General features: G+C 32.2%; 2 protein-coding genes across 3 annotated transcripts in view; one reads left to right on the top strand and one right to left on the bottom strand.

Annotated features, from left to right (window-relative positions):
• Positions 1–19,000, top strand: part of LOC145732927 (protein Skeletor, isoforms B/C) — a 53,354-nt gene extending 34,354 nt beyond the window's left edge. For both annotated transcript variants that reach the window (XM_081985478.1, XM_081985479.1), the window contains exons 3-12: positions 2,104–2,215; positions 10,758–10,976; positions 11,029–11,229; positions 11,288–11,308; positions 11,363–11,539; positions 11,603–11,799; positions 11,851–12,095; positions 13,594–13,783; positions 13,833–14,130; positions 14,183–19,000. In XM_081985478.1, coding sequence (XP_081841604.1) covers positions 2,104–2,215; positions 10,758–10,976; positions 11,029–11,229; positions 11,288–11,308; positions 11,363–11,539; positions 11,603–11,799; positions 11,851–12,095; positions 13,594–13,783; positions 13,833–14,130; positions 14,183–14,359 — 1,837 coding nt within the window. In that variant the 3' untranslated portion in view covers positions 14,360–19,000. The remainder of the gene's footprint in view (positions 1–2,103; positions 2,216–10,757; positions 10,977–11,028; positions 11,230–11,287; positions 11,309–11,362; positions 11,540–11,602; positions 11,800–11,850; positions 12,096–13,593; positions 13,784–13,832; positions 14,131–14,182) is intronic.
• A 2,295-nt stretch (positions 19,001–21,295) lies between these two features.
• AP-2mu (adaptor protein complex 2, mu subunit) lies at positions 21,296–25,358 on the bottom strand. The gene is made up of 7 exons (XM_081984862.1): positions 25,179–25,358; positions 24,914–25,094; positions 22,999–23,161; positions 22,720–22,938; positions 22,389–22,665; positions 22,099–22,332; positions 21,296–22,037 (listed from the first exon to the last, which is right to left on the bottom strand). The coding sequence occupies exons 2-7, from the start codon at positions 25,088–25,090 to the stop codon at positions 21,791–21,793; spliced, it is 1,317 nt and encodes a 438-aa protein (XP_081840988.1). The 5' UTR covers positions 25,091–25,094; positions 25,179–25,358; the 3' UTR covers positions 21,296–21,790.
• Positions 25,359–26,131: the final 773 nt, after the last annotated feature.

The raw sequence follows: 26,131 nt of genomic DNA, 5'->3' as shown, positions 1-26,131 counted from the left end.
CAAGGAAACTGTTGTTTTTGTTGACTGTCGATTCGAAATAAAAGGGAAAAATAGAAACCATCTTCTACTATCTACGCAACTGGACAATTTTGACAAACGTCGTTAACCTTACATAATGAGTATTAATTTCATAAGTGCTTGTTCCAAATTTGATCAAAATTACTATAACTGTCTGACAGTTATGAGAAAAAAAATTGAAAAACGGATGATAAATCTCAAAAAGTTAAGATGACGGTTCAAAGTGTGAAAACGTTATTTTTGAAACGTCAATATCTCGAAAACAGTTGCATATAGACTTATAATACATGAAACAAATCTTTAGGAGAATCAAAAAATATAAGAATATTCAGAGTGGTCTATTCAAAATATTAAATTTGGTAGCAACTTCGGGTGCCACAAACGTGAAAATATTTTAGATGTGGAGGCCTCACCGCAATTACTATAAACCTTAAAATTTTCAAAAAGTTATCTTTTGTAGTTTTTGAAATATCGGCTGCGGTAATTCCCGGTGGGACACCCTGTATAGACCTTTTTCTATTCTATTTTTCTATGCTCTCTCTGCGACTGTCTTCCAAATAATGAAAATATCAGGGTTTAATAGTAAATATCTCGAAAATAACTAATAGTACTCTTTTCAGCACAAGAATTGTCGAGACCAAGTAGCAGAATCGAAAAATGGTATCAATTACTAGAGTTCACCAAACAAAAATCCGTTGTTATCACTGATTTCATGTAGATGTGGCAACGCTGGAATCACAAAAAATCACCCAAATACAGTACTTCGCATTCTTAGCTGGCCACCCGGTACATATTATAGACGTACATGACATTTAGTGAGATTGTCACTGTTTTTAGCTTTACAACGTTATTTAATGAAAATCAAACAAATCTAATTTATTTATATATTTAGCGTATGATTTCTTTACAATACGACAAAAAAAAGATGAATAAAAATGTAAAAATGAAAACAAAACGTAAAGACATAACACATATCATATCACAGAAAAATTCAATTACACTTTCAAGTCTAATGCTTCAATTTTGTTTTATTTCGGCTACTAGTTTCGTCCTTTGGGCGTCATCACTCTTTAAGTTAGGTTAGGTTAGGTTAGTTAGTTAATATAACTTTATTCTTTTCTAGTCATCGACTGACAAATTTTCAATTTGCAATAAAGATCAATATGCGCTGCATATAACCAGTTAAACTAATTTCTCTGAAAACTTAATCTGATGTGTTTCAATAAATTCAATGCAAATAATAACTAATTGAAACATTAATAACGGAAATAAACGACATTTCGATAAGGTTGTGACATTTCAATTACTCGACATCAGATACCGGGTATTATGTGCCATGTTAATGTGCTAGTTAATAAAATCTACATATCACAAATAAACAGTAGCACCAGGGGTCGTAGTCGGTTACTCGAATGGGAAAATCTGATACGCTCAAACAGTCTACGTAGCCTGTCCATTTAATTGTAAATGAAGTCTTTCGTATCTCCCTTTGGTCTGTTCTCCAAAATAATTTAGAGACTGTGATCAAACACTATGGCTCAAAACTGTTTAGGCTAGATTACTGACAACTAAACAATTGGAACTAATCTTAGACAAAAGGTCGGGCAGTTCTGGGAAAGTACAGAAATGCAAACATTGTCAATCTGTATGTTTTGAAAGAATAACCCATAAACGGTTGATTAAATATTCGGAAGGGTGAGGGGTGTTGCCACCCTTTCAAGAAGCAGAGCACTCGATGGGTGGCGCATACTTAAAATCATCAAACGGATACGGATATTACCATTAGGATAATTGGGACTGGTCCCTTCTGAATATTTGCGGGGAAGTACGTTAGGGTATATCATTCATAGACTTGTTCTGGTTAATTATGTGGCAGGGCATCATCTGTTGTTACGCCGTTTCTGCCTTCAATGGAATTAATGATCGGTCTCATCACATTTTGATAAATCCATATTTTAGAGTCATAATAGATTTCAGACACGTTTAAATTTTGTAAATTAAACGTCAGCAAAGCAAAAAATAATAATCCAGTGTGGAGGCTATTTTCCGGATGGAGTTAGTTTGTAATTGACTGTTTTGTTTCAGGGATCCGCCTGTTTTGAAAGCTCACAATAACTCGGACATTATCCTACGACTGCCTATGGGAAAACGAATAAGAGATATACGATGGCTTTCAGTTTGGTGCAGACGATTTACCGTAAGTTCTCTGAAAATCTACAATGGGAGTAAAATCAAATCATTCACGAATAATTTATTGCCATTATACATTCTGATGAAAAAAATTTCATAAAAATCCCTGACAAATTAATTTTACATTATTACATATTTTTCGAGAAGTATGAAAATAAAAATTAGTTCAAAAAACTTCATCATTATTGGAACAAAATCGATTAAGTAAGAAAACCTATTTCCTAACAGTATCCTTTAATTTTCATTTTCTACGGTTAAATCTTAAAATCGAAGGAAATGATCAGTATCCGTAGCAACAAAACAGGAGCACAACATTTTGACATACCTATTCAGTTAATTTTGATTGATTGTCATATACGAATTTAAAACAAAAAAACAAAATTGTTCTGATTTGTTAACGCTCAAAGAACCTCGAGAAAAATTTCAAAATGCTTCTAAAGTAGTCAAAAACATTCCAAAACAGTCTAAAAGCTCTTCAACTAGTCTAAAAGCTACTATATGATTATAGAGCAGTTTAAAAGCTTTCAATAATTTCTAGAACCGACTAAGATTTCCAATTGCCTCTAAAGCAGTCCAAAATTTTCAATATGCTCTTTAATCTGTCTAAAAACTTTCCAAATGCTTCTGAAGTAGTCGAAAAATATTTCAGTAGCTTCCAAAATCCAATAAAAACTCTTTCATACAATAACAAGCTTTCAAAACAGTGTATAGAATCTTCCAAATGCTCCTGAAGCAGCATAGAAGCTTTCAAAAGCCTTTGGAACAGTCTGAAAGCTTCTAAATGCTCTTTAACTAGTCTAGAAGCTTTGAAAAGATTTTAAAATAGCCTAAAAGCTTCCGTTTGATTCTAGAGCAGTTTAAAAGCTTTCAACAATTTACAGAACCGTCTAAGATTTCCAAATACTTCTAAAGCAGTCCAGAATCTTCAATATGCTCTTTAAACTGTCTAAATACCTTTAAAATGCTCCTGAGGTAGACTACAAAAATTCAAATACTTACAAAATATTATAGAAACTCCAAAGGCTTCCCAATACTTCTGAAGCAGCATAGAAGCTTCCAAAAGCCTTTGGAACAGTCTGAAAGCTTCTAAATGCTCTTTAACTAGTCTAGAAGCTTTGAAAAGATTTTAAAATAATCTGAAAGCTTCCGTATGATTCTAGAGCAGCTTAAAAGCTTCCAATAAATTCTTTAAAGCGGTCCAGAATTTTCAATATGCTCTTTAAACTGTTTAAAAACCTTCCTACTTCTTAAATGGTCTAATAAATTTCAAAATTTTCTAAAATATTAACGAAACTCCAAAAGCTTTCAAAACAGTGTCTAGAAGCTTCCTAATGCTCATGGACCTACATAGAAGCTTCCAAAGCCCTTTGGAACAGTCTAAAAGCTTCCAAATGCTCTTCAACTAGTTTATAAGCTTTCAAAAGATTTCAAAACAATCTAAAAGCTTCCGTATGCTTCTAGAGCAGTTTAAAAGCTTTCAACAATTTACAGAACCGTCTAAGATTTCCAAATACTTCTAAAGCAGTCCAGAATCTTCAATATGCTCTTTAAACTGTCTAAATACCTTTAAAATGCTCCTGAGGAAGTCTATATACAGGGTGTCTAAAAAGTCTGGAATATTGCAAATATCTCGAAAACTGCTGATTTTATTTTTCTCAATATTTGCGTTTTGTTAAAGTAAATAACAGCGCATGACGTGAGGGTGAAATGAGGTTCGCAAGTATACAGGGTCAGTCACAAAGTATACCAACTTTCTTAATTCAAACCTAACACACTGTATATTACTTCAGATTTTAAGAGTACTTATAAAGGCCAATTCAACGATATACGATTTTTATTTTTTTTTTTGATTTTTTTTTTTTTTTTTTTTTTGGATTTTTTTTTTTGATTTTTTTTTTTTTGTACCTGCCTATAACAATGATAGGTGTAACAATGACAGCTAACGTCAATATAATGTTAAATTAATTGGCAAATTTTCCTATTACTTAAAATGGTGTTTTTGAGTGAGAAGGATACTTAAGATGTCAGTCTTTTCCTTCTCACTCAAGAACACCATTTTAAGTAATAGGAAAATTTGCCAATTAATTTAACATTATATTGACGTTAGCTGTCATTGTTACACCTATCATTGTTATAGGCAGGTACAAAAAAAAATCAAAAAAAAAATAAAAATCGTATATTGTTGAATTGGCCTTTATAAGTACTCTTAAAATCTGAAGTAATATACAGTGTGTTAGGTTTGAATTAAGAAAGTTGGTATACTTTGTGACTGACCCTGTATACTTGCGAACCTCATTTCACCCTCACGTCATGCGCTGTTATTTACTATAACAAGACGCAAATTTTGAGAAAAATAAAATCAGCAGTTTTCGAGATATTTGCAATATTCCAGACTTTTTAGACACCCTGTATATTCAAATACTTACAAAATATTATAGAAACTCCAAAGGCTTCCCAATACTCCTGAAGCAGCATAGAAGCTTCCAAAAGCCTTTGGAACAGTCTGAAAGCTTCTAAATGCTCTTCAACTAGTCTAGAAGATTTGAAAAGATTTTAAAATAGTCTAAAAGCTTCCGTATGATCCTAGAGCAATTTAAGAGCTTTCAACCCTTTTCAGAACCGTCTAAGATTTCCAAATACTTCTAAAGCAGTCCAGAATCTTCAATATGCTCTTTAAACTGTCTAAATACCTTTAAAATGCTCCTGAGGTAGTCTACAAAAATATTATAGAAACTCCAAAGGCTTCCCAATACTCCTGAAGCAGCATACAAGCTTCCAAAAGCCTTTGGAACAGTTTGAAAGCTTCTAAATGCTGTTTAACTAGTTTATAAGCTTTCAAAAGATTTCAAAACAATCTAAAACTTCCGTAAGCTTCTAGAGCAGTTTAAAAGCTTTTAATAATTTATAGAGCCGACTAAGATTTCCAATCGCCTCTAAAGCAGGTCAAAATCTTCAATATGCTCCTTAAACTGTCCAAAAACCTTCTAAATGTTCCTGAAGTAGGTAGTCGAAAAATATTTCAGAATCTTCCAAAACACAATAGAAACTCTAAAAGCTTCCAAATAGTTTTTGAACAATCTAAAGCTTCCAATAATATAATAATAATAATAATAATTTTTGCCTCTAAAGCAGTATAGAATTTGTAATATGTTCTTTAAACTGTCTAAAAACCTTACAAATGCTCCTCAAGAAGTTTAAAAAAAATTCAGAACCGATATATTATAGGAACTCCAAAAGCTCCAGAGGCAGCATAGAAGCTTCCAAAAGCCTTTGGAATAGTCTTTTGGAACAGTCAACCCTAAAAGCTTTCAAATGCTCTTGAACTACTCTAGAAGCTTTTAAAAGATCTCAAAACAGTCCATTCCGTATGTTTCTAGAGCAGTTTAAAATCTTCCAAAAATTTGTAGGCCCGTCTAGGATTTCCAAATGCCTCTAACCGAGTCCAGAATCTTTAATATGCTCTTTAAACTGTTTAAAAACTTTCCAAATACTCCTGAAGTAGTCTAAAAAAATTTCAAAAGTTTCCAAAATATTATAAAAACTTCAAATGCCTTTAAAAAAGTGTCTAGAAGCTTCTAAATGGTCCTGAAGCAGCACAAAAGCTTACACTCTGAAAACGTCCAAATGCTCTTGAACTAGTCTAGGGGCTTTAAAAGGCGCGATTTAAAAACAGTCTAAAAACTTTCGTATGATTCTAGAGCAGTTTAAAAGCTTCAAATAATTTTAAGAACCGACCGAAAGATTTTCAATTGTCTCTCCAGAATCATCAGAACGCTCTTGAAACGGTCGAAAAACGTCCCAAATGTATCCGAAAAAAATTTCAGAAGCTTCCAAATGCTCCTATAACAGCATAGAAACTTTCAAAGGTTTTGAAACAGTCTAAAAGCTTCCAGCAATTTCTAGAACCGTAAGATTTGCGTTCAATATGCTATTTAAACTGTCCTAAAATCTTCTAAATGCTCCTGAAGCACCTAGGTAGAGTCCAAAAGCTTTTAGCACAGCCTTTAAGAGTTTTTTACTACAAACTGTTGTATCTACAACAAAGTTAGCAGTAACAAACTTAACTATAAAAACAAATCTTAACTAAATCTTAACTAAAATGAGCTTTATGATTTGAAAAGGAAGCTTGATAAGAAAGTAATCAGTAAGTAAAGTAAGTTAGTATCATAATAAAATTATGACCAGTTAGATTACCAAAATAGCCAATTACGGACAGTTTTCAGTTACGTAATGACTCTATTTACGCACAGTTGTAGAAAAACGTCCTGTTTTAAGGTCGGTCATAAATTAACTGCTCTATTCCAGAAAAAAATTATTTTCTTGCTTTACCAGAGTGTATTCGATGGAAACCATCGGGTAATACAGTGCTCAATAACTTTTTCAATTCCGTGCGTAAAATACTATTTACAAAAAAATACAATACTCTGAATTATGTGAGTAGTGAAATTTACACTAGGTCGTAGGTAAAGTATAGTACGTCACACGTGCGTTGCGTAACTTTTCCCATTTCTTGCGTAAAATGTTTCTTACAGCACTAGTAACGTAATATACTAATGCGTATGCTTTTTCACTGCACTCTGGTGTAACCTCTCAGACTGTAAACTTTTTTTTTGATACAAAATCTATACTAATAATTTGTCTACGTTTCTACCCCTTTCCGTGCGATCAGTCTGCAACAATAAGGAAGGGAAAAATCTTGGAAAGTAGTTAAGAGGTTTTAAAAAAATGCATTGTGTCCCCGATAAAAGGGGTTTATCTCCAAGCCACTGCTTCTATTGTGTCCGGTCATGCTAAACTGGTTCCATTTGCCTTTACGCAGTAAATCTAGTAGACGCCCGCCTCTCATAACTCATGTAACTCCCCAACGCACGTTATTTATTGTATAATATTAGATAAAATGCTAATTTTCATCTCTTTGCCGGCTTGGCCCATTTGTTTGACACGGTTTACGCTCACACAAATTTGTTTCACACGAAGTGACAGGTTTTTTCGTATTAATTCAGTTACGTGTTCCACTTTAGTAAGTTCATTTCAACGATTTCAGAGGTTTTTAATTTAATTATTACATCAATAATTTTCCTATTAAGCTATTAAGTTAAGCGCACTCAGTAACGCAAAAGCAACAAAACCGTAATTCCTAACTATGGATGGGAAGTTATTTCAACAATCTCGGGTATATCCAATTTAGCTGTTCCTATTAATTGCATAGAAATTAGTAGAATTTTCACTGACATTAAATTGCTTCTATTCTGATTTTTTGTATTAATTTCCGATTGTTTGGTGAAAGAATAATGTAAAGCGTAAACGGAGTGTAATTTTGTAGAGTCGCATTTATAATTAACTTTCCAACCATCAAAACCACTTTTTGTCTTTAATTATTCATTGCCGCCTGCCAGAGCCAGATGGGACAGACAATGACACTTGCATTGTCAACATTCACTTTAGTCTTTGTGTTTGTCGTAATATAATTTGCTTTAAAGTGCGTGGGGGTTTTCCATCAAATCTGATGTACTAATTAGGGGATGTTTTTAATTGTCAGCATCATAATAATCGTTAATTGTAACTGTATCTGTAGGAAGTTAAAAAGTATTTAGTAGTTACAAGGTACAGTTAAACTGCTTGTTTGAATAATCTAACTCAACAATCTTACTATCAGGAAAGCAATGTGGACTGATAATTTACCTTCTGCTGGGTAATTGAATAGTCCACGTTTCGTTAATTTACTGTCTGCTAATCTTCAAAAGTTTTTAATGTGGATTTCAAAAAAAAAAGAAAAGTATGGCTTGGCAACAATTCAGGCAATGGAATTTTGGACGATTGATCTTGGCGTTGTAAACTCACACCAAACCTTCACAAACTGAAAAAATGTCAGTTTTAAACACCTTTTTCACGTGGAAAAACTGACATTAAAGTCAACGTTGCCGAAGCTCTGTATTCTGCCATTTTGGCTAGGAAATTTAATGAGAATTCCAAAAATGTGCAGTCATTTTCTCACTCCTAAGTAGATTTTACGGGCGATTTTCTTCCTGACTGTCCTCGATTTCTAGTGTTTTTTTTATGTCATTAAATAGGAAATTTAATGAGGAATCCAAAAATGTGCTTAGAACTGCCATTTTCTCACTCCAAGTGGGTTCTACAGGTGATTTGGTCCCTGACTGTCCTTTTAATCGTTTTCAAATTTTAAAAAGATCACAATTTCACTGATTTGTAAATTTGTTGCATTAAAGCAGTTTTTTCTAAAAAATAAGTTTAAAAAAAATTTAAGAGACCAAAAATGTTTCTAATCAACTTCTTAACACCGTAAATTTGCAGGACTGGTTTTGCTTGCAGTATACAGGGTGTGCATGTAAAGTATGGTGATCGACTGTTTTTGGTCACCCTGTACGCAATTTTACAGATTTTACAATTTTTTGCTTAACACCATTGGAAAGAGAAGCTCAAGACGGGTAATTTGAGTGGATCAATCTCACTAAACTTCTAAGAATAACTACAAGGTGCTCAACACAATTTCAACTGATTTGAAAATTTGATGCATCAAACCAGTTTCTGCTAAATAACTCAAAAATTTGAAAGAGTGAAAATGTTCGTAAATAACTGCAAAACTCATCCCTGGACAAATTTGGCACCGTGGAAACCTAAAGACTACATACAGAATGGTTCCTCCACGAAACACATCTTCTAAGCATTTTATAATTTCCAAATTATCCAAATTTTGAATTGCTGCTTTTGATGTTCATTTATTAGTCTTTTCTTCATTATTTTCGTAAATTCTAGTAAAATTCCTGAAATTCTCTTAGCATTTTCTCCAAAAATAAATTTCTGAGAACTTTCCATCTCTAGTTTTTAGTGACTTTAAGCCAATAACACATTGATGACAGTTCGTAGTTTCAGCCTGAGATAATTAGTATAGATTTTAAAAACTAATATAACTGATGTTTTCAAAAAAAAATTGTACAAAAGGAGGATAATATACAAAAAAATAAAATCTAATTTTTATGAAATTGCATTTGAAAAACCTCTTGCAATATTAAATTCAAAGTTGTTATGAGAAAAACATGTAATTTCGTCAAACGAGGACCGTTTTAGTCTTATTGTGGATATTATTTATAAAAAGCTCGAAAAGATGCGCGGAATATAAATCGTTTCCATTTCCCCCCATGAGTTCCCCCCCTTATTCGCTTAGTATTAATACCGAATTTGGCTGAGACGTTTCGTCCTTCTTGTGTTGTGCCCTTAGGGTCGAATTTCCATGTTCCAGGCAAACAGAAGGCCGTACTTGCCGCCACTGCCGTTATAGTTTCCGCGATATCGACCGGCCCGGGGCGCACTCGCATATAAACGCATTTGTTAAAATGGCTACCCGCTTTTCCACCCTTTTGCTTATGCCTTATTAAAACTTCTGATTTAAGCCGCTACTGAATGCAATCGAATTTTTGTATTCTATTTTGGCAAGAGACTTATAGTTTCATAACAAAACCGCTTGCTGCAACATTGTTCGTTAGCTGAATTTAAAAAGTTTGAAAGTTTAAGTAGTTTGAAAACTCGCAGCCCTGATCGCCCTATAAACAACGTATTATACCAATACTTTTGTCCATTACAATTTAATGATTATTTTGGTAACATTGTTATTTCAACTAACTTTCTTTGGTTATGGTAGTTACTTTGAATAACACAACCAACAAAATCATTAAGCATGGAAGTAAGTTATAACCCTGAACAATTAACGCTGAAAAAGTGAGACATTTTGTAAACTATATCTTCTTTATTTGCCAACGTTTCTGCCAATAGAGTTATTATTTCATTTATTTATTATGGATATACAGGAAAATAAAAAATAAACATCATTTTTTCACTGATAGCAACACTGACAGACTTATTTCAAGGTTTTTCTTATTTTGTTCAGAGGGGATTTCCTTAAATCTTTACCGCCACAACTCTAAATCACCCTGTATACAATATGATTTTTTGTTTAGGAAACGCCAACGAAAACTGCATTCAGACGACTACGTTTCTCTCGCATTTTATTTAACAAGAACAAAAAGTCTACCCAATGTAACTACGAAGCAAATTATAATTCACTTTATTGAATTAATGGCATTTGGTTTATCGCATTATTGAACAGTATTATTTATATTACTCTAATGGATGTAAACGTACCAAATCATAGATGCCATATTGTTGGAAATTCAAAAGTGACAGTTTATGTCATTTCATTTAAAAGTTCAAATTTCTATACATTGACCTTAAGTTTTTGGTTGTCCAAGATCTGTTTACGTCCTGTCAGCACAATTTTACGGAGAAGAGAGGAGTAAACATTTTTAAAATGCAAATAGTATCATATTTTGAACTAGGAAAGATACAAAATAGGAACACATTTCTTTTCGTACTTGTGAAACATCTCCTAGAGGTTCTTTTTGTAATTTTAGAACACAAATAGCACCATTTTTAAATGGTCAGATGATAATTACAAATCTTAGAGTTAAGTCCTATCAACATGTTCTTAAACCTTTCAAAACGAAAATACTAACAAATTGTAAAAATATTTACAGGTAGATTTTGGTGAAGTATTTATTCCACCAGACTTAGAAGTGCCCAAACCACGAGTTTTACCAGAATTCAAGCGACTAGCACACGGATTACGATCAGACAATATTAGCATTTTGGACGCCAAAACATTTTACATTCCTAATTTACATTATGACGGTGCAGGGCCAGATGCATACTTTTGGGTGGGCAACGGGACAGAACCAAACGAATATGGCAAAAAGGTATACAACTTAAGTCCAGTGAAACCAGAAAAAAAATACGGTTAATCTGCAGGTTCCTAACGAATTGGGTTCCCCAAAACGTCTTCGCGGATATTTCGGCGAGGATATCGAAATTCAGCTTCCAGGGTCTTTGACGGTTTACGATATTGATTGGTTGGCAGTTTGGTGTGTTCAGTATCGTCATAATTTTGGTCACGTGATGATTCCTAAAGATTTAGATGTTCCTCCTGCTTTAGGACAAACAAAAATTTCTGTAAGTTTGTCTTGTATTGCCTTTTAATTAAATATTAACATTTTCTTTTTACATTCAGCCTGCATGGTGGTATAATCCAGTGAGTATCTTTTAAGTTTAAATCTTAGGTTATTACTTACTTACTAAAATTAAGACCACGACTGCACCAATCATCGCTGCACCGACCAACTGCAGGGAATTCTTAGATAAAAGACTTCAAGTGAAATGGATCATGAAAGGAGATCGGGTTGAGATTACTTTGTCCGCTCGAATCGGGGAAGATAAATACATAGCCTTCGGGCTGTCTGGCGACAACAATAAAGCGCAAATGGTAAGAATCTGATGAAAAGATCCATTATTCGATTCCCGAACGAGAACTTCTTAAAAATTATAGATCGGAGCTGACATAGCGGTGGCATATTACGACAAAAACGAAAAAGCTTTTCGTGCAGATGATTATTACATTTCTCATGTCTCTCAATGCGATGGCAAATCCGGCGTGTGTCCTGATAAGCGCATTGGAGGTCGAAACGATGTCACGATTTTACACGGTGAACGAGACAATGGTATAACTTCCATTACATATACCAGGTAAATAACCGCACACAGGTGAATGTTCTGTTGAGGAAATTGTGTTGTTAGGCCTCTTCATACAAATGAAGCAATAAATGATCGTCCAATACCAGAAAACGAGCCGGTAAGCGTTATTGCTGCCTTTGGAACGTTAAATTCACGAATGGAAGTCAATGCCCTTTCCATGAAAGATAGGACTGAAAGTGATGTCCAAATTAACTTTACCGACATGGATGATAATCAATGCACGTTAGATGTGGATAGTTTACCACCAGAGGATGGTATTTTTCCTTGGCCACCCTTTAAAATTGTTGGTAAGTAATTTAGTTGAATATTTTCAGAGAGTTCTATGGTACTAAATCAAAACAATAATTATGGTGTTTTGATCGCAACTCTCTTTATGTCTGGTTCCATTTCTATTTTGTCCAAAATTCTAGATAGAAAAGTTGTTACTTGGAAGAGTCCTACGTAAATACCTTTTTGACTTCGTAAACTTTTAAAAGTGTAATATTTTACATTAATATATTATTTCAATCAAAACAACTTTTTGTAGCAGTATAATCACCTGGTAAGGTTCAGAAAATCACAAATCTTCCATTCCGCCTAGAGACCTTTCAAATGTTATCTATGGGGAAGTGTTTGTTATAGTTGAACACGCTTGGGGCACACAAGATATTGTTCAGTAATGCATTGTTCAGTATTTCATTTTTGCAAGTTTGAATTGAGAAAACCAAAGCTTTATAAGTGCTTAAAGTGTCAAGACTATGTCAGAGTGCATTTTGCCCTCTTTGAGTAGTAAAAAATGCTACCTGAAGCCTTCGTAATTAGTTTGGATGGTCAAAAACAAAAGCTGTAAGAAACTAATGTTCCGAATTTGTCAAATTTAAGACATAAGTCTTTTCGTTTTTATTGCATGGTAAAAAATACACTCTGAATGCTTTGGATTGTCAAAAAAAAACAGGAAGCAATTTTAATTGCTTTAAAGTGTTAAGTTCATGTCAGAATGCTTTTTGTTGTCTTTGAAATGCTTTGGATTGACAAAACAAAAGCCGGAAAATTTAAAAACTCACTCACTTCTCTAGTGAATATCAGTAATAATAATTGACTCATAATAGGACGAAATTCAATAAAATAATGTAAGCAAAAACTTTAAAGTTGGTCACGTTTAACTTTTATTTTATTTGATTTTGCTGCTAGTAGATGTAAGTTATGTTTGTCAACACTGGTATCATAACATAAACGTCTAAAATTAAACATAAATCCCATTTCTCTTTATTACTATTTTTTGATTATAATGGTATAGTCGACTTTGTCCATTGAATGGTTAATTTTCTTATTTTATTTTATTTGAATTTGGTGTATAAACCAGGCAATATACTTATTCAATGTTCAGAAATGCAGAAACCTAAGAATTCTCCAAAATCAGCTCTTTGAGGACGCAGTAATCAAAAATGTCCCAAAAAAAATCATCTCATTTGTTGCCAAAACCGTATCAGCTTTATAATTCCCTCAAAAGCTAATAGGGTAGTAGTAAGATCGGTTCGTGTTAATTACAAATCAACAATTGCAATATGTTTTCTACTAAATTAAGACAAGAACATGATAATGAAAGATTAACATAACTATAGAATAGCGTAACATAAAGATAATATAAAATAGCAAAATATATGCTGTTTCATGCTATTTTTGCTTATTTTTTTTTTCAAAATTCTTCAAATGATAAATAACTGATTTTAGAATAAGCTATAGTGTCTGTTAAGTTGCCTGGAACTGCAAAACTTCTAGATTCACCAAATGAGTAAAAAATTCTAGGGGAAAACATCTTCTACGTAAAAATGGGACCCACAGGAGGAGCTAAGGGATATTCTAAAATAACAGGACTACGATCATCAGGAATATGCTACTACATCAACGACAAATTGATCCCCGAATTAACAGTGGAAAGAGGTCAAACCTACACTTTTGTAGTGGAAACTGGGGAATCAACCTCAGATCCGGCGAGGTAATGTTTTCGCAATTGATTTTCCCAAATAGTGATAATCAAAAAATAGGTTCCACCCTATTTACATTACCGATTCGAACGAGGGAGCCTATGATCGACTAACGCTAGAGAAACGAATGAATCAACAAGTTTTTGCTGGTATTGCTTATGATTCTGCAGGTTATCCTTATCCCACTGCTACAGGAAGGTACTGCGAATGGACCCATAGAGGGACTGATATGTCTGCAGAATCTGAGACTTTTGACGATTACATGAAAACGTTAAGATTGGAATGTGATGAAAATGGAGAGCCTGCTTATCTTAATTGGACTGTACCAATGGATGCTCCTAATGTATTGTATTATCAGGTAAAACTTGTTGTTACTAGCATTGTGCTGCATTATAATTTAAAATTTTCAGTGTTATGCACATAGTAACTTGGGCTGGAAAATTAACGTAGTTGATCCAGGTTACATATCGCGTCAAAATGGCGATAAAACGAATAGAGCAATGACTGTTTCGATGTCCTTTGAGGTGATATTATGCTTAATGACAATAATAACAATAAAGGGAATTACAATAATTAAGCAATTATAGATAAAGTTTGTACACTAGAATAAGGATTGATTCATAGGCTAATTAGTATAAACTCTTGTTTACTTGACGCACAATAACCAGTAATCTTGCTACTTGGAGAATTGTTACATTTGGCTCCACAATATTAAACTAAAATAATCTAACAAGGAGAAATTCTACTCTTTCTCTCTGGTTTGATGGTTAAATTTCTTTAATATCGTAACATATCACATAATGCATGTGTTTCGTATTAGGCTTAAGAGATGTAAGTCTTTTTTGCATTCAAATCTATAATGTCAATTTTTATACATACCTTTTAATAACATATCATTTTGATTCAATTCCGTAGGAAGCGTTTATCGTATATAAACTAAAACCTGCCAAATGATATGAAATACATATTTTGAGTTTAAGTTATCAATAATTAGAGGACAAATACGGGTGTCAGATATTAATTTTTTGCAGTACTGTAAAAAAAAAATTCTGTTTGTCAAAATTTCTATAAAATAAGCTCTTTCAAAGTTATGCTTGCAAGTGATCAGATTGAAAATTGGAAACAGACTCAAATTGAACATTTCCTTATGTATTTTAGTTTATATGTTTTAAATGTACTCAAGATCCTCTTGGGAAGTTTGATATCTTTAGGTTTTATAATTGGTATAGTTTTTGCAAATTTGCTTCTAGTTCTCCAGAATCTTAGACGTAACCGACAATTGTCGTAGGCCTATTGTGCATGAATAATAAAAGTACTGTTTGTTCAATAATATATAATAATCTTACTAGACAATACGCGAATCAAATTAATTACCTATTTAAGACAATAATACTGTGTGTGTACAATAATTTTGAATATTTAACAAAAGTTGCTTTAATACTATATTACATACAACTATATTTATACTTGAAATTTTTATATTGCTTCGAATGTTCAATGTTAGCATTTAATTCGTATACAAACGTGTGTAATTAGATTCTGTGGGTGTAGTGCAATAATTGTGTCAGTAAGGAGTGCAATTGTATAGGAAGAGTGGATGTTAGGTTTGTCTTTACCAGATATAAATGTTATGAATTTATGTTACATATGGATTATTGCAGAATATTGTATTATTAATAATAATAATTATTGTTGTGGTTTTCTGCTATACTTTCCCTGAATGTACCTTGAATTTAATGAGATACAATATGATGTAACAAAAACTGTATGAAATTGCCAAAATATAACAAATTTTCTTTAAAACATTACTTAGAACAAACGCTGCATAAGAATTTCTAAAGCTAGATTTTTTAACGCAAATTTAATTGCAAACGAGAGTTTTAGATTTTGCAATAATCCTACCCAATTATTTAGCAATTATTGTATCTCAGTAACAGTGAGCTAAACTTTTATAACTTAATGAACCATGACGTACACTTTTTCTGTTACACCTACCTACAGTGTTAAAAAGTTGTGGTATTGAAAGATGGAATTTACCAGAAAAACGTTTTTCAAATTTGGAACAATTTCTATAATTTAGCTAAAATTAGTGTGGTTCTTTGTAGTCGAACATGTTTAGCTAACTAGAAATAATTAATACAGGGTGGTCCAAATTGATTGTAGGATAACTCAAGGGTGGAAAGTACATTAAAAATTGACTCCAAAATGTCATGTAAACTGTAGTCAAAAAGTGCCCCCTAAAAGTGAGCCACAAAACCTACTTCCTAAACAAAAAAATTACTCAAATTAAATTTGGCGTGCATCACTTTGAAGTGGTCATTTGGGAATTTTTTCAATTTTAGAAAATAATTTGGACAGATAAGTAAAAATAATAAAAAACAAGTTTATATGAAAGTTTGGCATTTATTTTATTATTATGTACTTTCCACTCTTTAAGTATCCTACAATCAATTTGGACCACACCGTATACTATTACTTTGTTAGAATGTACCAATAATAAAACTTATTAATAATCTGTAGTATAATTAAATATGTAAGTAAAAATAAGTAAATGTTAGTTGTACTTGGTGTGCGAAACCTCATCTTGGGTTTAGACGAAAAAAATCAAAGCATATCCCTTCAGAAACAGATAAGATATGATAAAAAAGATAATAATAATTATACAGGGTGGACCATAAGTAATGGGACATAGAGCTACAGCATATTTCTGACATCAAAATAATACGATTTAGCTGAATTGTCCTATACCGAAAGTTAATATTAAGAAAGATACAGGGTGTGAAAGTTGAAATTTTATTTTAGCTTTTTTGTCATATCTTCACGGTCTTTTGATATAAATTACTGCAAGTTGGTATAAAGGGGTTTTGGCAGGCGTAAAATACGATGCTTTCATTTGTTTTGTAGTAGCTGATAGGGGGCGCTAGCGGTAACCATCTCCGTCCCTTCAAGAGGCTCAAACTTTTTTTTACGGAACTGAAATGGCCATATGACTTCAAAATTTGATTCTAAGATGTTTTCTACGTAAAAAAGGTATACTTGTTGTAAGTCTTAAAAGTCGACCGTTTTCGAGTTATTTAATCTTTTATTATTGCATGCATTTACATGTACAGCAGATTTTAATTACTAATTTTTTTTAAATTCTAAGTAGGATTTGATACAAAAACAAAAAGGGCGTTCATAACAACTAGCTTTATTTTAAAGTTTACAAACATTTTTTAAACGGTCAAATTTACATACAGAAACTGTTATGTGTGTAACTTAAGGGTATACAGCACATATCGTATTAACATACGACAATGCATGCAATAATAAAACATTAAATAACTCGAAAACAGTCAACTTTTAAGACTTACAACAAGTATACCTTTTTTACATAGAAAACATCTTAGAATCATGTTTTGAGAGCATATGGGCGTTTCAGTTCCGTAAAAAAAAGTTAGAGTCTCTTGAAGGAACGGATATGGTTGCAGCTAGCGCCCCCTATCAGCTACTACAAAACAAATGAAAGCATCGTATTTAACGCCTGCCAAAACCCCTTTATACCAACTTTCAGTAATTTATATCAAACGACCGTGAAGATATGATAAAAAAACAAAAATAAAATTTCAACTTTCACACCCTGTATCTTTCTTAATATTAATTTTCGGTATAGAACAATTTCGCTAAATCGTATTATTTTGATGTCAGGAATATGCTGTAGCTCTATGTCCCATTACTTATGGTCCACCCTGTATAATTGTAACATATACACTGAACTTGGATTTTTTTAAAACCAGGTTATCAAATAACAAAACCAGAAACATAATCATAACGAATTTAGGAAAACCGTGTTCTATTAAGAATTGTTGAAATCAAACAAAATCTTTTGAATTAGTAGAGATAACAGCTATTAAAATTATGTTTGTATGTGTATTAATTCAGTTTGAGGTGTGAATGGGTAACAGCTGTAAGTTTAAACAAAAATAGTTTTAAACGTTCTATCTCTTTGATTTCCTCTAACTCTCTTTTGGATAGTACAACTCTCTCTACTTCTAGGCATGTTCAAAATAACTACAAAACTGTCCAGATATCTACACAAAATAGTATTCAAAGCACCTTACAAAGGTTTTTGAACAATTAGACGACTATATACCACCAGAATTTGCATTACACATCTAAAATGAATAGAACGTCTTATTAAGATTGATTAGGGGAGGTCAAAAGGAATTTCAACATGGTTGGTATATTGGTGTAAGTTATTTAGCTGATAAACCAACTCGTTGCAATCATGAATATCAGTTATAAAGACATATCTTAGGTGTAAGAATTGTAGGAAGGTAAGAAAAGCATTTCTTTTGATTTTAAATGTAAAACCATGTAAACATTTCAATTTACATGGCGTTGCTTGCTTATAAAAGCAGTTTTTGTTCAATTCAATATTATAGTAAATTGTACATCTTGAAATATTTTATGCACTTCCTGTAGTGAAAACATTTGATAGTCATCTATTTTGTGAAAGTGAATTCAATCTTTCAATACCGCATTTTATTTAGTTATATTATATGTATAATAATTGTAAGTTTTATACAATATTGTAAACCATCATGAAGAAATGGACGTGACAATAATCATTAATGCGGTAGTAAAGTGACAATAATTGTAAAAGAATATGTTAACGTTTGTGGAAATTTTTGAGATTTGAAGACAAAATATGTACATATATTTTTGACTTTATCAGTGTAAATTTAAAACTATTTCTTCTCACGTTTACATAAAAATATGTAACAAATGATTATTATAGTGTAAAATGTAGTCCCTGTTTCTACTACTTGTAATACCATGACAATATTAATTATCGATATGTACCTAGTTGTTAAAGCTTTTGGTAATGTGACAATAATAATATAACGTGTAATATTGAATTAACAGACAAAATGTCAATTAAGTTCCTTCATAGGTGACAATAAATAATCAGAGTAGGAACTTTGAGTATTAATAATTTGTCAAAGCTTTTAATGGTAATATAATTCTTGGAAATGTTTCTATTAACATAAGGACATAAAAATTAATTAAAAAATTACTCATAGTTAACTACAAAAAGTGGTATTAAAATAGCTAAAAACCCTCTTTTACGATACACTATTGTCTAGTTCTGTACATATCCACGTCGATTTATTTTATTTTTATCTTTCCATTCATACTCTCAGTGTTTCTGTTAATTTGTATATAAATAAACAATCTTTTACGTACTTTGGTATATTTTTTTGCCTGTAAATTGGTATACTGTGCATACATTTTCTAGAGTAAGTCGAAAGACTGTGTGCCCTATTGGTCTGCAATGGCTTCGTTTTTGAGCTATACACCCTGAAATGGTGTCACAAACTGTAAAAAAAATTAATAGTTCCTATTACACATCATAAATCCCCATTCTACAAAACACAGAATGTCAAAGTTAAAAAAAATATCTCCTGTACCCTTTGTCGTATTGAGAGAAACTTTTGCAGAAATAGAGTCTCATAGGAAACGCAGTTTTTTAAGGTAAATGATTTTGAATAAAGCATTTGCCGAGATTTCAGGTTGATAATGTTTTTTATTCCTAACCTCCACTTTACTTTACTTTTCTTTCAGTAGTTTTTCAAATAAAATGACTTAGGAATAATGACTTGAGATTTAGGACACTTGCAGAGGCCTCTGGCAGCTTTTCAGAAATTTTAAGTATTAGTATTTTCAAAACAATTATAAATACCTTTGGCCATTTTAAAAACAAATTTGAAAGGCTTAAGACACTTGAAGAGCGCTCTGACATTGCAAAAATAGTTTTAGAGGCCTGTAATAACTTTAAAACTTCTTAAAATAGGTATTTAGAACCCTTGTACAGGCCTCTGAAAACTTTTCACATGTTTTCAGTAGAATCTAAAGATCTCTAGTATTTTCAAAACAATAATTATAGAGACCTTTCACTATTTAAAAACAAAATTTAAGGCTTACGGCACTTATAGAAGCTTTTGGCAAGTTTTGAGAAGTTTTCAGTAGAATTTAAAGGTCTCTGCAATTTCCAAAATCATTCCAGAGACCTTTGAGCATTTAAAAAAATGGAAGCCTTAAGACACTTGTAGAGCGCTCTGGCATTGCAAAAATAGTTTTAGAGGCCTCTAATAACTTTAAAACTTCTTAAAATATGTAGAGCCCTTGTACAGGCCTCTGAAAACTTTTCACATGTTTTCAGTAGAATCTAAAGAACTCTACTATTTTAAAAACAATTGTAGAGATCTTTCACTATTTAAAAACAAAATTTAAGGCTTACGGCACTTATAGAAGCTTTTGGCAAGTTTTGGGAAGTTTTCAGTAGAATTTAAAGGTCTCTGGTAATTCCAAAATTATTCTAAAGACCTTTGGCCATTTTAAAAACTAATTTGAAAGGCTTAAGACACTTGAAGAGCGCTCTCTGGCATTGCAAAAATAGTTTTAAAGGCCTCTAATAAGTTTAAAAATTCTTGAAAGATTTAGAGCTCTTGTACAAGTCTCTGAACATTTTTCAGATGTTTTCAGTGAAACCTATAGATCGCTAGTATTTTCAAAACAATTATAGAGACCTTTCACTATTTAAAAACAAAATTTAAGGCTTACGTCACTTATAGAAGCTTTTGGCAAGTTTTGAGAAGTTTTCAGTAGAATTTAAAGGTCTCTGGTAATTCCAAAATTATTCTAAAGACCTTTGGCCATTTTAAAAACAAATTTGAAAGGCTTAAGACACTTGTAGAGTGCTCTCTGGCATTGCAAAAATAGTTTTAGAGGCCTCTAATAACTTTAAAACTTCCTAAAATATTTAGAGCCCTTGTACAGGCCTCTCAAAACTTTTCACGTTTTCAGTAGAATCTAAAGAACTCTAGTATTTTCAAAACAATTATAGAGACCTTTCACTATTTAAAAACAAAATTTAAGGCTTACGTCACTTATAGAAGTTTTTGGCAAGTTTTGAGAAGTTTTCAGTAGAATTTAAAGGTCTCTGGTAATTCCAAAATTATTCTAAAGACATTTGGCCATTTTAAAAACAAATTTGAAGAGTCTTAAGACACTTGAAGAGCGCTCTCTGGCATTGCAAAAATAGTTTTAGAGACCTCTAATAACTTTAAAACTTCTTGAAAGATTTAGAGCCCTTAGGCCTTTGAAAACTTGTCACATGTTTTCAGTAGAATCTAAAGATCTCTAGTATTTTCAAAACAATTATAGAGACCTTTCACTATTTAAAAACCAGATTTAAGGCTTACGGCACCTTTAGAAGCTTTTGAGAAGTTTTCAGTAGAATTTAAAGGTCTCTGGTAATTCCAAAATTATTCTAGAGACTTTTGGCCACAACATTGTCAACTTGCAAACTGCGTTTCTTATGAAAACTAATCTAGTCTCTAACAGCTTTTTCTCATATTTATGGATTTATTACCTATCTCTCCTTACTGTTTGTGACACCAATTCAGGACATAATACCAACCTTTTCAGCAATATTTTCAGAATGTTCCTAGATTACTAAAGTCAATAAAACAATAAAAAACATACTAACATTATATTGAGTAATTATTATTCCGATACAATAAGCTTGTACATACACAAATACATTTAATGCAATAAACTAGTCTAATTTAATTCTATCGTGAAAATTAATAATTCACATTGCAACCAACTACATACAGTTGCTTGTTCTTTAGAGTTTTGTAACTTTTGCTGCTTACCTACTGAAAATTTAAGGAAGTTTATACGTTTTAGACACTAAAACTCAAGCCGTGTCACTACAATATGTTTTCTATTTTGGAGAATAACATTTTTAATGCAAGTTAAAATAGAGTGTAGAGATCATCATCTCTTGCTTTCCATTAGCCAGAAACTTAACACTTGCACATATTTCATAAATAACCTAATAATAAATTCGACTGAAAACTGTATTAAAGTATACTACATCCCAAGAAATAACGGAAAGTTTGATATGAAAACAAAAAGTTAGAGAGTATTCACTCACTGCGCCGTATCGTCGTTATCCAATATTCGAGTTAACATCTGGTTTCGTAAAGACCGCTCCTTCCAATGTATCTTACCCATTTAATAACATCATGGTCCGAATAGTTCAACTTTGGTTCGAACACTTTTAAATATCTGACTTTAAAGCCAGATGGTGCAAACGGCACTTCAAAGTTCATTGAGATTGGTGGACGTGTCCATTTCTTTTTAGTGTCAGTTTCCAAAAGCTCAATTTCAGCAGATAGTTGAGTTTCTTTCATTCCCGCCATACGTTTGATTCTTTAAAAAAAAAACACATAAATCTCAAACATTAAATGACTAAAAGATGAAATGTTCTTACTTCCATACTATGGCGTTTTCTGAAGCTTTATACTTGGCTTTTCCTTTCAAACAAATAAGTTGAACACCTGAAGTGTTCAAAGGTGTTGGGATTTTAACTTCAATCTTTTGCCCCAACAGAGAGGATTTAAAGTTACTTTTCAAAACCACTTTAACTTCCATTTTAGTACGACCTACTTCTCTTACAAGCGGAATTACTCGGAATGGTAGAGATATGTCTTTTGTTGTACGATATCTGCAATATAATTACCACATGTAACAGAATTACACACCAATTGGTACAGCCCTAACCTCATCAGTTCAAATTCTCCATCAGGTGGAATAAAACTTATGGAATGTTCCGTTTCAAATTTGCTAAGCTTGACGCATTGATGGAATTGACAGTCGTCAATCACAACAACAGGTTTACCAGATCTAGCTTGGTCAGAATCAGATGTAGAGCTCGCTATCCCCTTGCCCTTGGCTTCCATTACAATTTTGTCATTAATACCAAACTTACATTCCGGCATTCCGGAAAGATACGACTTCATTACGACTTTCCCTGCTACGTGAGCGGATAAAACTTGACCTGCAATTACCCTATTTTAAAAACTCCAGGCAAAAATACCTTTAAAACGCCCACCTTGAGGTGACATCAACAAATTAACATACTCCAAAACATCAAGGAATAATTCATTACGCCGATACTTAATACCTTCGCGTCTCCAGCCAATTTGACCGGTTACCTGAGACGTTATTTGTGCTTGTTCCTCTTTAGTAGCCGATTTAATACCTTGCTGTGTAATGAAAGTTTTTAGCACTCCAGTATCGGTATTTTGAGGATAACCAAAATCAAGAATTTCTGCAAAAATACCGGCAATTTATAGTAAAGTTCCATACATTCAGTAGTGTTTTATTTTACCATCAAGCAACTCGTAAATTAGGACAAAATTGTTTTTAATGTTTTCTTCTGAGATTTTGCCAAAATAGGACTGCATGACTTCAATGATTTTAAGCAGAAACTCAAAAACCATGGCGGCGTTGACATTTTGTTTAGTTACAGCCGCTATCCAAATATTAGCTCTCTAAAATGTAGACAATATTTTGTTTACTATTATAATTGGTAAATTTAAATTAAAGATTTAGTTGAAACTAAATTCAGACACAGAACTGTTACTATGATATAATACAGTAGTTGCAAGGAAAAAAGTATATTGTAATAATAAAAATTCTACAATATGTGTCTTAGTTGTCTCTTTGTGGGTCACAAGTTGATTGATTGGAAACAGTGTTGTCAAATAATAAAAAGTATACAGATGTGGTAAGACTGAAACTGGTCATAAAAAAATGGTGTAACTGACAGAGAAACATAGTTAATTATTGCATAGGTGAGACAAAGGTAGAAAACATAATAATATATCTAGTGGACAAAAACTTTGGGGCATTGTTGCCAGAATCTAAATTTATCCACTGGATTAGTTACATAATTTTGTTATTAGCCTAAGTCCTAATTTAGTCGTCGAATTCAGAGACGTCCTTCTATTAGAACTTTTTTTTTGTCTGTCTGCCCAATGCAATGATCAATGTTACTCTCTCAGTTACATGGTTTTGCTATGGCCAGTTTCAGTTTTACCACATCTGTTTACATGTCACTAAAGATGGCCTAATTAATTTGAACAATATTGCTTAAAATTTCATGAAGATTCCAAAAATAAAATGAAAAGCATGTTGTTGCAAAACAATTCAGACAATGGCATTCTGCAGGAGTGGTCTAGGTGTTTTAAACTCAAGCTAAACCTTCACACACCGAAAAATCGTTTTCAGTTTTTTAAACTTTGGCTCAATAGAGCTTTAAACACAACTTCCAAAGAAGAAGCAGAAGCACATCTACTTGGAATTCCATAATTTCTAAATAGTTCAAATTCCATTGCCTCAATTGTTGTTTTTGATGTGCACTTATAAGCCTTTTCTTTATCATTCTCTTAAATTCTCTTTTCATTGGCATTTTCTTCAAAAATAAATGTCTGACAATTTTCAGTCTCTAGTTATGATTATTGTAAATAGTTTCTTAATTGCTGCAGATCATTGCTAATAAATTCTGGTCTTTGTTTATTATCTAGTAGTCTTCACAAATTGATTACATGTACATGTGATTTTTGTTTATTTTGTGCATTGCTTTTAGTTTTAAGAGACTGTTATTATAGGTAGTAATTTTATTTTCAACATAAAAAACTCTTAATATCACTGGGTTTTCAGTACAATAATTAAAGTTACAATTTACAATAGATCAGTTTAGAAGACCTTTGTTTTAACATTCAAAGTCCAGCAAAAAAATTCATGACTAACCACTTAAATAAGATTTTTTGCAATAAATGGGCCTCCTTCAGTTAAACATCAAAGAAATATGGAAATGTTTTATCAAAAAGTGTCTCCAAAACTATGTTGATTGCAAATTGGAAAAGTCACCACAGTTTATTTAATACAAAGCCAAAATAAGGGACCAGAAGGACCCTAAGGCAAGTAATGATGATGTATTGTAATAAAATTATTAATTTATAATCTAAAGCTAGAAATGATTTTGATTATTGATTGGCAAGGTTTCAACACAGTTTAGAGAAGGTCCTAAGAAAACTCTGAATTAACAAGGTTGAGGAAACTAAAATACAGATAAACAGAAGTAAAAAAAGCTAAACAAAACTTAAATATCCTCAAACATTAATTAAAAGTGTCAACTATAAATCTTTCAGTTTTAGGAAACTGTTGGTTTATCTTTGGTTTTACCATAAACATATCCCAACATAATGCATATCTAATAAAGTAAGGTGTCCTGTTTTTACCTTAATATGAAAAAACGATGTTCGAGCTATATTGGTGACTGGGGATCTGACTTGCTGCCTTGCATGGATCACATTCACTCGAAATGCATCCACAGCATTCCTGCCAATATCATCCCTATACACTCTCGAAATCAGCACCTCACCCTTATGGTTATAGACAAATAGCCCTCCAATCATGATGCTGCATTGATAATACACAATATAAGGTACTTTTTTTGATTTTAAAGTTGTGATGAAAGTAAAAAATTCATTACCAAAACCTTACCTGACTTCTAGCTTGTCCTACGGCTCACCCTTCGGTTTTTCCTTAATGCGAATTCATGCTAAAGTTGAATATGGCTCGTAAAACTGGGTTTTACCCCAAATTGTTAAATTATCCTAAAATTATGAATTTTTATTCCAAATCCACCCACTTTTTATTCAATACTTGACGAAACATTTATATGTCACTGTCAACTGTCAAACTGTCATATATCAGACATTTTTTCCGGTACAAGTCAATGAATTCACGTGTATCCAAGATATGGAGTGGAAACGTAACGTTTGGAATGTTAGGACATTTTAGTATCAGTTAACAAAGTAGAAATTCACTTTTCATTTAAGTTACCTAGCACAACGAAGAAAGATGCTATGAAAAATAGTGAAAATTGTTAGATATTTGATGTAGTTATGCTACGGTCTTAAAAAGGGGATAAGACACTAGAGCAAATAGAGTCGTATAATTAATATTTCTGGTTGCATTTGGTCTATATTAGCAAAATTTCAACTCTTTCAAGTTGCTCTCATTAAATAAGTACAGATTTTTAGAAAAATAAATCTTTGCTATGACCCTAAGCACTATGTAAGCCTGATCTGAGTCTTTTACTAATCCACTATCTGTAATTTTTTGATAGTGTATATCACCATATCAACGACATTATGAGAAAACAATTTTATTCCCCAAATTTCATGTTATACTGAACTTTCTTGGTCGTTTTGGCTTCTTTCTAGTTTTCTTCTGTGCGCATTATTATTCCCTCTTTTTCGATTTATTTGTGTTTGTTTCAACAAACAGCTTCTCTAACTGTTGCACAAATTGGGTAACAACACTCCTATCATAAAGAGGATCATTACTTCAAGTTTTAATTCAAATAAATATGGTTTTCCACACAAGTCCAATTCACCTTATTGTCAGTTTCTGGGGTGAGAATGACCAATCAAACAATAAACCATCTTATA

The sequence above is a fragment of the Ips typographus genome, linkage group LG8 (genome assembly GCF_016097725.1).
Source record: "Ips typographus isolate SLU linkage group LG8, UJ_Ityp_2.0, whole genome shotgun sequence".
Taxonomy (NCBI): Eukaryota; Metazoa; Arthropoda; class Insecta; order Coleoptera; family Curculionidae; genus Ips; species Ips typographus.
This window is presented reverse-complemented; position numbering and strand designations above follow the sequence as displayed.